Source organism: Pezoporus wallicus, unplaced genomic scaffold, assembly GCF_028554395.1.
Source record: "Pezoporus wallicus isolate ANWC-B61680 ecotype Strahan unplaced genomic scaffold, APGP_CSIRO_Pwel_v1 contig_2025, whole genome shotgun sequence".
Taxonomy (NCBI): domain Eukaryota; kingdom Metazoa; phylum Chordata; class Aves; order Psittaciformes; family Psittacidae; genus Pezoporus; species Pezoporus wallicus.
The window spans coordinates 651,474-663,563 of NW_026640253.1; the positions used below are offsets into that span (position 1 = coordinate 651,474).

The 12,090-nt window shown below is 41.5% G+C and overlaps 1 protein-coding gene across 1 annotated transcript in view; it reads left to right on the top strand.

The window, feature by feature from the left end:
* The first annotated feature begins 6,112 nt into the window (after nucleotides 1–6,112).
* The window catches only part of ABCC8 (ATP binding cassette subfamily C member 8), a 75,922-nt gene continuing 69,944 nt past the window's right edge, over nucleotides 6,113–12,090 (top strand). Inside the window, exons 1-3 of the mRNA XM_057418183.1 lie at nucleotides 6,113–6,325; nucleotides 7,562–7,703; nucleotides 10,405–10,526. Coding sequence (XP_057274166.1) covers nucleotides 6,130–6,325; nucleotides 7,562–7,703; nucleotides 10,405–10,526 — 460 coding nt within the window. The 5' untranslated portion in view covers nucleotides 6,113–6,129. The remainder of the gene's footprint in view (nucleotides 6,326–7,561; nucleotides 7,704–10,404; nucleotides 10,527–12,090) is intronic.

A 12,090-nucleotide genomic window follows, 5' to 3' on the forward strand; every position in this document is an offset into this window, starting at 1 on the left:
TAAGAGCTAGAACAAATGCCATATTGCAATCTATTAAAAATAAATAGAAGAAAAAAATTGTAGTGCAAAACCTCATTCAACTGCAAAGTTCTTTGTTAATTTTTTTGTGAAATTTTGTCACATAGCAGCACAAGAAAAATATATTCCCAATCTAAGCCTGAATTGGTAGCTTTACGTTTATCTCTAATTGTAGTGTTGATTTTACCCACTGGATAAATAGAGGCTAGCCTGGAACAATTCCCAGATGGTCAATAAATTAATTAAGTGCAACTCTCTCCTATGCTTGAGCAAAAGAACATTTTCTACTTTGAAAAGGAAAGGCCGTAGCTTCATTTTGTTTCTAATGATCTGTGACAAACCAAGTCTTAGTTTTCAGTCTTAATTTCTGGAGTTTGGAAGAGTCGCTGGAAAGGCCAGTGACTTTTAGACCTGTTATCTTTTAGAAATTAATGCTAGTGATGTGTGTGATGTTGTAGTATAAGCAGGCAAAATAATCTTTTACATACAAGAGTTTGTATACAAGGCAAGCATCAAAAAGGCAGTTAAGTGAGTCAGTAATTAAAATAACATTTGCTGAAGAATACCACACTGGAGCCAAGCACGCAAGTTGTTTATTGGCATGGGTTAGTCTACATCACTCAACTTCTCCTGAGGAAAACACAACACTTGTACAAGTACTATACAGGGAGTACTCAAAATGTTAACCATCTAAATGCTGGAAAATAAACTAAAGTGTCCAGTGTGACCAATGAGATCATGTGGAGCTTGTAAAAGTATATCTATGTGCAGGGATAGTCAGGAGTGAATAGAAAGTTGGTTTAGGCCTGATTTTTCAAAAAATACTGCTCCTTTGGTTGCCTCATCATTTCTCAGTTCAGTTTAAAATATTTTCAATAAATTACTTTCCAAAATACTTACAGGATGAATCAGAGCTCTAGGTGGAGTAAATAAGTGAGCAGGTAAAAAAAAAAAAAAAAAAGCAGACATTTTACTGAAAAGCTGTTTCTTTTGGAATAAGTGCATGCCTAGAAGAGAGAACTGATTGTGAGAGTAAGATCTCTGTCAAGTGAGAGCAAGACGCAGAGTACTGTCACCCTAGGAAAGCAGTGTACCTGGAGAATATAGTCCTTACTGTTTGGAGAATCCTGGTGAGGCAGGATGGCAGTGCAGCATCAGGTATATCCTTAGGTCAGGTTAGTAAGGCAAATGGCCTGCAGACTTTCAATAGTTTCACCAAATGCATGAGTGTTTGTTCATTTGAATCGGTCATATGTATGCCACTATTTTTTTGTGATGTAACAAGTTGTTGTGGTTTAAACCCAGTCAGGTAACTCGTTCACTCACTCCCCCCCTACTTTCCCTCCCCCTACTACCAGAGGGACGGAGAGGAGAATCAAAAAGAATGCAACTCCCACGGGTTGAGATAAGAACCGTTTAGTAACTAAGATATAACACAAATCACTACTGCTACCACCAATAATAACAATGATAAAGGAAATAACAAGGGAAGAGAATACAACACCTCACCACCAGCTGACCGATAACTTGCCCCCCCCAGCCTGACCAAGCACCGACCGATACCTCCTCCAACCGTGCCGACTCCCAGCCCTTCCGGCTCACTCCCAGTTACATCCTGGGCATGACGTGCTGTGTTATGGAATACCTCTTTGGTCAGTTTGGGTCAGGTGTCCTGTCTCTGCTTCCTCCCGGCTTCCCCTCCTCCCTGGCAGAGCATGAGGCTCACAAAGTCCTTGGCCAAACCAAAACATCACTGTTATCAGCTCTGTCCCCAGGCCGAAAGTCAAAACACTGCACTGCACCGGCCACCAAGAAGGAGAAACATGACTGCTACTGCTGAACCCAGGACACAAGTGAATGCAGAAGAGTTCCCATTCATTAGTTTCAATGAAACTCTGGAGCATGCACTTTTAAATAAGTTGTTCTATTCTAAAACACTTCTCTGAGTATTTGCCTAAAGATGATTGTCCAACAAAGAGCTTATATTTTGGTTCCACCCAAAGATAGATCTGCTTACTCATAAGTTCTTTCTTCATTTTTAATGAGGGACAGCAATTAAAAATTTATAAGATTTATTTAGAGAAAAAACAGTGATTTCTGTGAACTTCTGCAGTATTAGGCTTATTGCAGTATTTTTAATAGGAGTACCTTAGACAATTTTTACAAATAAATTTAAGATGCTTTGTCAAGTGATATCTTCTATGAACTGAAGGAATGAAGTTCTTTGTTCCAAAGGAATAAAATAACAGTTTTCTCTGGTGATTTCCTCCATTCTTTTTAGCTCTGAACCTTGCCCAGTGTGCTTTTGAAAGCAATTGGTAATTTCCTTCCATTCATGTAAATTGCTTTTTCTCTACCTCGAAGAGCAGAATTTAGTAGGAAACAAAAGTCAAAGATCAGTACATCTTGTCTAGCAAATTCTAAATCACCATAAAGCTTTGCTATACAAATTTTCTGTTTGCTTTTTTTCCTGATTCAGATGTCCTCTTGATACTTGGTCACTTTGACTTTAAAATACAAAGGAAAATGAAATTTTCCTGCTTGATGCCTAAATTTACAGGTCTAACTAATTTTGAATATGGAACGCAGCTGTTAAGAACTTGCAGAAGTCTATGTTTATTTTGTATCTGTGTTTCTAGATGCAAAAGCATAACCTGCAGAGTGATCCAGAGTAGCAAAACATTCCCCTGTATAGCACTGGTGAGAAAGAGAGGTCAGTGCAAGGCACCTGAATAAGAGAAGGGAGAAGCAAATGAAAAAGTTAGAAAATAGGAAAGAAAACTTCCACATAAATTTATATTCTTATCTGTTAAAACCATCTATAAGGTTTTAAATTCTGAAGTGTCAATACTGCAAACACCAAAACCTGTCTGCATCCTGTACACAAACTCAAATTTCAAGGCAAGCATAAAAAATGATTTTCCCTTGAGTAAAAATGTTACCCTTGCCTGTCAGGAACTCAATTTAAAATAAGGTGCTTCCAAAATATTTCCAGTCATCTACTGAAAGTGCTGGTGGCTTCCAGGATCTAACATAATTTCTCATTTCTAATAGGTATACTGAAATAATGAAGTAGAAAACTGACTTCTTGTGATATGGAAATAGTCAGAAAAGATATGGAAAAAGTCCTAAGATCTAACAGGACCTTTGTGGAAAAAAAAAAAAAATAGGTTGCATTTGCAATATGCAGATAAACAGAGCTGTCTACCTGTCAGTTTCATATTGTTCTTTGCCTTTCCTGTACTTTGAGAAGCAATTCTGTCCTCAAAAAGCTTCACAAAAATGCAGCTTTGAGAAAAAAACTATGCCTCTGTGACCTGCTTTGAAGCCTGATGGACACAGAACTAGCAAAGATAGTCGATGAGTAGATTCAGTCCCTTGACATCACAGGCAATCAATCACATCTAAACTTTTCAGAAGAGCATCAGACTCTTAGAACTATTTTGTGAAGTCACAAAATAGCTCTTTCACCACTTGAGTGGAAAAAGAAATTGTCATTTGATGCTTTAGTGAGCAAAACCAGTATAGTCCAAATCCATCACTCTTGTTTTCATTCTTACATCAGGGACAAAACTGTGGCATTGTTATCAGAAGTGTGAGCTCTTTAAAGAGTTTGTGTGTGTGCATGTCTGTGTTTATTGCTATAATAATAATTTATAAGTAATAATTTATTAATAATAGCTTACCAGTCGCAGTTTACCAAATGTTCCGATTTCTGTCAGTGTGGGGGTATTTTCAGTATTTCATTAGGTAGTCAACTGTAATCCAAGACTCTTCCTCCACTTCATCCATCACCTTTCTGTTCAGGTTGCCAACATGTTTCTGACTCAAATTTAGCTCTGTGATGGATGCGCATCTGTTGTAAGACCTGGACTGAGACCGTTGATTTTTAACCATTGTGCTAACCACGTGATCTTGGCTGCCTTTGAAAACCACTGAAAAGATACATTTCAAATTCCAAACTCTGGAGACTCCTGATATTTTGTTGTTTGAGAAATGTTTTTTAAAGTATCATGACGATGACATGATTGACACCCTGTACTAAGGAAGATGGTGTCATGGTTCAGAGAGAGACCATGCAGAAGCTGGGATTGTGAGCTTAGTTCCCAGATTCCTTTGGAGATTTTGGCAAACTTTAATTTCTGTGATTAGTTCTCCAGCCACCGTGAAGGTGCTAATTCTTCCCCCAAATCTTACCTTATGATTTCAGTCTCTAGTGTGTAAACTGCCAAGAGTTTTTCACTGCTGTTTGTTCATATGTAACACAGAGCCTTTCTTTTCCTTGGGGCCTCAGGAAATAGTAAAATATAAATTATTTTAAAATTATCTGCATGTAAACTGCACATACTGTTTATTAAATAACTGTTAGGATAAGAGATGAGCTTAACCAGAAGCTCAGATGAATGCTGGGTTCTGTCCAAAACTTAAAATAATTATAGTCTGTCCAGTGTGGGTGTAACTTTAACATTTGAAAATACATATACACAGGATTTGGCTTGGGGGTTGTCTTAACTTTTATTCTTAACCATACTGCTGTAGCCCCAAAATACCCTCTATAGGAAATGCAGAAATACAGTGTTGCATGCAGAGAATTAATTTTTCTTTTCTCCTGACAGCAAGATCAATAAAAGCTGCTCAACAGAAGTAATTTTCAGGTCTATTAGTGCAGCTGTTAGTTCTAGAAAAAGAATACTATCCGTTATGTTGAGCATCCATAGCTTGATCATTAAAGGGAAAACAAGGAAATTTTTATTTTATGGGGCCATTTCCCATAGAGGCATTTAGCCAACTTGTAGCTTTTGTGTGTTGAAGAGTTAAACCTGGGTCTGTGGGCATTATCTGTTTCGTAGGATGTGGAAAGTTGTATTAAATACTCAGCTAAGCAACGGGTAAGCATAACTGGGAATGAAAAGAGCTCTGAGGTGAAAGACTTGGTTAGGGATCGTCACGCTGGGTATTTTGTGACTACACACCAGAGGTATTTGAATCCCAGAATTTGATTCAAACTTGGCTTGGAAGTGTAAGCCAGGTGCAGACTTTTGATGCACATCATGTTTTATGTTCCAGGATTATCCCCCAGCATGGAGATATTTTATCAGAGTTTTTGTCGGGCTTTGGCTCAGCTGAGCCTAACTTCCCACAGACTGCAACTGGGGGGGGTGGGAAGAATGTTAGGCTTGAACTCATTTTAGGGGTAAAAGAAGGTAAAGCAAGAACATAGTGGCTGTTTAGAACATGATGTTGATGACAGGGTACAGCTGTTTACACAATTTCATCTAATAGCATCTCCATCATAGTGGAGAAAAAAACGCAAAGCTGACAAGATTAAGAAAATATACTTCCTGTAGACTACAGTTCCTCTCTCATCACTCATTTAAGGCCCATTTTTTTTTTTTTTTATGTTCTATCTTACTAACAATGCACAAAATGCTGAATTACTGAGACTCAAGAAACCTGGAACAGTGAGTCATAGAACATCGGGATGGAAGGGATCTCAGGGATCAGCTGGTACAAGCTTTCTAGGCAATGCATGACCTAGACTAGATGGTCCAGCACCCTGAATGTGAAAAGCATCCAGTGTTGGCGAGTCTACCACTTCTCTGAGGAGATTATTTCAATGCGTTACTGCTCTCATGGAGAAAAACTTTCCTCTTCTGTCCAATCAGGATCTCCCCAGGAGTAACTTGTACCCATCACCCCTCATCTTTTCTATGTGACTCCTTGTGAAGAAGAGTCTTCGCCTTCCTTACAGCCACCCTTTAACTACAGGACCACGTTTCGCGTAGCTCTAAGGTACCCGAGGGCTGTCGCACGCCTTTCCAGCCGCCTCCGGCCAGGGACGCGCCTTCGCGCAGTACCGCGCTCCATCTCTTCCGGACACCCACGGCCCGCCTCGGGGCTCCGGCCGAGCAGCGGGCTGTCGCGGTGGCACCGTCCGCGGGCGGCCCGGGGCTGGGGCGGGAGGGCCAATAGGGAGGGGCTGCGGGGGCGGGCGGGCCAATAGGGCGGGGCGGGGCGGGTCGCTGGGGCAGCGCGGGGCCGGTCGGCGGTCGCCGCTCGCCTCAGGTGCGGGCAGAGGAGCAGCGTGCGGCCCGTACCGGGCGCGCCTGGATGTGCGCGGAGGCGGAGGCGGCGCTGGTCTGCGCGCAGGGTCCCGCCATGGCGCTGGCTTTCTGCGGCGACGAGAGCAACTCCACCGCCTACAACGTGGACCACGGCGTGCTCAACAACGGCTGCTTCGTGGACGCGCTCAATGTGGTGCCGCATGTCTTCCTGCTCTTCATCACCTTCCCCATCCTCTTCATCGGTCAGTGCCTGAGGGGCTCCCTTGCCCTGCCCGGTTGTGCCTTGTCTGCTGACCCCGCTCCCTCCCGCCCTTGCCTTATGGTGTCCCCCGTCCCCCTCTTTGTCTTGCCGTGCGTTTCCCTCCTCCGCTTTGCGGTGTGCGGTATAACCCGCTCGCCGGGCCTTGCCCCACTGTGTGTGCCCCCGGCCTGGCCTTGCCCCCGGTGCAGCGGTGCTGCCGGGAGGCTGGAGACAGCGAAGGGCGCTCGGCCGCGGTGCGAGCTCCGGGCGGTCCCGCCTCCCTGAGGCTGCCGGCCGCGCTGCTCCCGTTCCTGGCGGCGGTACCCGGGGCTCTCCGAGGTGACACCGAAGAGGGAGGGATGGGCTGCTGGGGGAGACTGCAGAGCTGGTTTGCATTCGCAGAGCGGGAAGCAGAAAAAGGTGCTGCTAAAAACCGGAAAACCTGGCAGTAAGTCTTACGTTACCGAATGATACCCCGTGCAATTACTGAAGTGTTACGGCCGCAGGGCAGCCCTCCTCATTACTGATAACGACTGGAAGGGCTGCCCGGCGGCTTAACTCTTGCCCTATCTGCAGCGGGTAGTATTTGATAACGTAAGACTGCGTTTACCGGTAGGTGGCTCGGTGGTTTAAGACATGCGGCTGTCCCTGCTCTGAGAACCCTTCTCAGGCTGGCCTGTTCTGTAGGTGGCCGTGGCATGAGCCGCGCGGTTTTAACGCTTCTGTCCATCGTAAAAAGTCCGGTGCACAAGTATTAACATGGGGTCAGCTGAAGAACTGCTGTGCTTGTCTGGCTCTTCTCAGTGTGACTTTTATCTTGATCAAGAGAATAAGCTACTTTAATTGTAAGATAAAGTGTAAATTCTTTACTTAAATGCGTTGAAGAAAAAATAATGGCTGGATTAGAGCTTGTGCGTGTTTGTCAAATGTTCATTTGTTGTTCATTTAAACTCTTAATGTACTTGAAAAATGTTTAATGCTTGTTATTACTTGATAGGGAGCTGCTGAAAGTATAGGAATTTAAGGCTGTGTCCTGTCTGCATTGCTGATTTTATTCTGCATGACGTGAAGCAATGAGAACACAGTTCTGAAAATATTCAAATATATGCATGTTTAACCATATTGTTGTGTCAACTTTAGTACACTAGTTGTTACGTATCTGCTTTTTCTGTATGCAGGAGCTTCGTATGGCACTCTTGCTGTTAAGAAAACTCTAAAATTTTCTTTTCCTGCTTAGGATGGGGAAGTCAGAGTTCCAAAGTACATATACATCATAGCACATGGCTTCATTTTCCTGGCCACAATTTACGCTGGATACTGACTTTTATCCTCTTGTTTGTGCTGGTGTGTGAAATTGCAGAGGGCATAGTGTCTGATGGGTAAGTGTACGTCTATCTTCTCCTCATAGTACTGAGTGTTTTGAAGGTTTCAGGGTAGGTATTTTTTCCCTGTCTGATTTCTGATCTAGGCTATATTCCTTGTGGTTATAAACATGTAATCTGTATTCTTGGTGATTAACCTACCGACCTTGTATCAGGAATTCCATATGCTGTGCCAAGTTATGTACATACACACAACTGACCTTAATAATTTTTAGTTCAGCTTAATGGCACTATCCTTCCAAGAGTAATCATAAATAAACCCTAACAATTCAAGCAGATGGTGACATTTTTGTGGTAAGTTTCATGTTCAAGGGCCTAGTCCCACACTCCTTACTCAGACAGAACTCCCATGTGTGCAGCAAGTCATACCATTCTGCTGCAAACTGAGTTCTGTTCTTGATAAATGGAGTGGACCTGCTGGGCCTTATCACACCCCACAGAGTTTCTCCTGATGTTTGTGCAGTACATCTGATCTGTTACCTTAAGCAGAGCAGCTTGCATTATCTGAGCATGATCCATCAAGTTATTCAACTTCAGATGTCTGTAAAGAGTAATCTGTGGGGAAAATTTATTTTAAGTGAAATAAGTGATACAGGAGAGTGATTTATTATGAAAAAATCTGATGTTGCGTAACAATGAGTATTCTCTAAAGAAAGGTTTAATTTTCATAATTATCATGAAGGTTAAAAGTTTGAAGCTCCTCATTAAATAGAACAAAATCTCTGTTTATCCATCTCTATAACAACTCTCTACCAAGCAGTGTGAAAGGCACTGCAGTATTCTGCTGTAGAAGCTGATATCATCATTATTATTATAACTTCTCTTAAACATATATAAATAGGATGTTTCTCAGTGCCAGTTATTTTAAAAAGGATTTTTTCTCATGCTTATTCAGAGCTATCAGGGTGTGGGATGCTCAGAGCAAAATCTTCTGCTTGGAGTTTTCTATTTGATTTTGCTCTCCAGCAATCGTTATGTTTATTTGCTTTTAAACTTTACTCAGAATGCTGCTGTTTAGTAATAAGTGTCACCTGATGAGAATCAAAGCTCCTAGCTGTACTGGGAGAGTGCCAATCCACAGTAGTGCCTCCCAAGCACTCAGGAGGCTAGAGAGTGCTCCAGTGAATAAAAGCAGATTTTGAGACTTGTCAGTTTTTAAGACCAAAATGGGTCATGTAGGTAAGTCCTTTTGACAGCAATTGGGTGCAAAAGTCTTCGGCACCTCAGCAATAGAAGCAATAGATGCAACCTATTGGAGATAAGGTTAAATAGGGGAATTCCAGCAGCTTCTGTCTGTGAAATAAATATTTTTTTTTTAAAAGACCTCCCACTCCTGCAGTGTTACCTACTGATGCTTAGGCTGTCTGAAGAAATCTGCTTCTGCTGCTTGTTTTCCCTTGCAGAGTATTCAGCCCTGATGTACGAAATAACCTTGGCATTATTAGTAATTCAGAGACTGGAAAATCTTTACTCATTTTTGCTGTACACACATGCAATCACTCTCCACAAGGAGTTATGGTTTTTATGATCCAGGTTGTCGCACAGCTCCAGCCAGTTCTGCAGAGTTCATCTCATTTTCCATGTGAGGGAGGGCTTTCCTGCCCTACAGAGGAGCCACAGAAAGTGGTCCTCCTGAGCTCCTACATATATGTTAGACAGTTGGGGTGTTCTGTGCTCAGACATGTGAGTTCCCATGATGATCTCCAGCTTCCTGACAGCACAGCCCCTTCTCCAGACTACACAAAGGTGGCTTTTGCTGCAGCAAGAACAAATCCAGAGATGCTTATCATTTTTCTGTGAGGTTTGGAGGATGAGGTATGAATTTCCCGGAGTGTCTGTGTCCTGAAGATTTCCTCTCGCTGTTTCTCCTCTTGGATTTGCTTGTCACAGGGGAGAAATTGTACCTTTGGACAGCACAGGACACTACATTGCTTTTGTGAAAGAAAGTAAAGAGGAGGGAGGAGGAAAAGATGATATGTAGGAGGAAAGAGGGGGAAAATATGATTCTACACACCTCTGCACAAACCAGAAATGTTGTCCAGCTATTCCCATATTTCTGAAAAGCTGTACTTGCCAGAGCCCCCTTTGCTGCTACTTGAAGCAAAGTATCGGGAGAGTTTTGCTTGTAGGGCAAAATGTAAAGGGTATATGATTCTGTTGTAGGTTTTGTTTGTTGGGTCATAGTCACTGAAAAGAGAACTCACTGTAAGCAATTCCCATGCTGTGGTGCTGTTCCTTCTCCCAAAGTGGAAAAGAAAATGAAACATTTCCATAAAATAGTTCTTTAGAAAATCTTAAACTGCACTGTCTGGTATGGTTGATCTACATATCTTGATGGACAGCTCCCAAACTAGTTTAGCTTAAATTACCTTTTCTCATTTTGGAGCTATTCTGTGTATCCTAATTTAAACAATGTTCCAACTGATTTTGGTAGGAAACAAGTACACACATTTCATTTTCAGCACAGAGGAGGAATTTGAAATCCATGTGTGTGATTTAGGAGCATAAATCCAATTGAAACTTAGAGAACTTTCCACCCATAACTCATTCTAGAAAAGCCTGCATCAGGGCTGGGTGCAGGATGCAATTCATAAATTAAAAGGGAAACACTCCTGCTACCTTTGTGTAGTCTGGAGAGGGGGCTGTGCTGTCACGAAAGATTTGAGTTTAATAGATGTTCCCATTTTTTCTTTTTCAGGGTTTCAGAATCACGCCATTTGCACCTGTACATGCCTGCTGGGATGGCGTTCTTGGCGGCCATCACATCAGTTGTCTATTACCATAATATCGAAACATCCAATTTCCCCAAGTTGTTAATTGGTACGTCTCACAACTTGCAAGACTTGAAAGTGTGACTGTTCATGCTGTGACAGGTCATTGCATCTCAGTGCTAGCTTGTATGGATAAATCTACACCTATCTTCTGGTCTGCCGGCTGTCACTACAAGACTCAGTTCTGAGCGTTCCTGCAACATTCCACTCTTCTCAATGCTTTTAGCTTCTAATAGTACTCTGTATGGTATTCTTAGGGGGATGCAAGGGGCCACAGGCTTCTCTAAGAAAAGTTGGATTTTTGGGGAAAAGTAGCAGACCAAATTCTTAACTCTAAAAACTATCCCAGTCTCCCTGCTTGTCAGCATGTTTTGTTTAAGCATAAGATTGAACCCACCTTTGTGTGTCTATTGAAATATGCAGGCAGTCAACAACATCACTAACTTTCAGTATGACCCTGAATATATTACTTTGCTTGCTTGTTCTTGCTTCCTGCTCCTAACACTCCCTTTGCAAACTTCTCAAGACCTTTTGAATGGAAAATGCCATGTATAAGAACTATCAAGTATGCTATATATTTTCTGCAAAATTGTAAATTAACTGTAGCTGGGTATAGAAAATCTGTAAGTACTGACAAGCGTCGGTGATGTGTTCTCTATTGTTAAAGTAGACTGCAAACTGTGGATGTGTACATGTTTAGTCCTCCCATTAGCTGTTATTTCTTTGGTGGTCATGGCTCATCAAATTTTGTTTGAGCAGCTTTTCTGTATAATGGATCCTGCTAAGGTTTGTCTTGTATCATTGTATCTTTGTGTATCAAAGTTCTGTTCTAGCTTTTGTCAGGTGGTAAAAAGTAACAGCTGGATTTGAGAAAGTTTTTAAATATCAAAGATTAATTTTGAACTGTGAGTTGTGGTAATCAAGCATCTTCTTCTGCAGAAGGGGCCTATAACTCCTGTTAGAACAAAAAAAAAAAAGTAAAGTAATTCCACTTCAAAAACTTCAGATTTATATCCAGGCTTAGCAACTTTTATGTCTTCTTGTTTGGGACTGCTTTTCTTCTTGTACCCTTCTTCTAAGTAGGTGCTCTTTTATAATCAGGTGGGCTCATTTAATTTCTTTTTTAATAAGTCAAAAGGGTCTGTTTAATGCCTTCTCACACGACTAGATGTTATATGTCAAGAAATCATTGCTAGCCTCTTACTATCACCTTTTTTGTTGTTGTTTGGTTTTCTTTTGTTTTGCTGTTGTTATTGAGTTTTTATTTCAGGTGTGTAATGCAGTAATGCAGTGTTTAATAATTTAGTGTCACTACCACATTCCTGCTGTGAAGTCATTGAGAAACGCAGCACAAATTTACTGCTGGTAGTTGATTACCCATTTTTGCATAATTCCATCTCTGTAAAGATTTCTCTTTTATGATAATTTTGTTCAGTATTTAGAGTGTTGTTGTGGTAAGCTCTGGGCAATACTTGAATGGTAAACAGTCATACCAATTAAAACCAGCACTTAAATAAGTGTTACTGATACTGAAGTTAGTAATTATGAATTTTCATTTCGCAAGAATTTCCAAAGAATAGAGTCTTTTAAAAAATCTGATCTTAATAGCTACC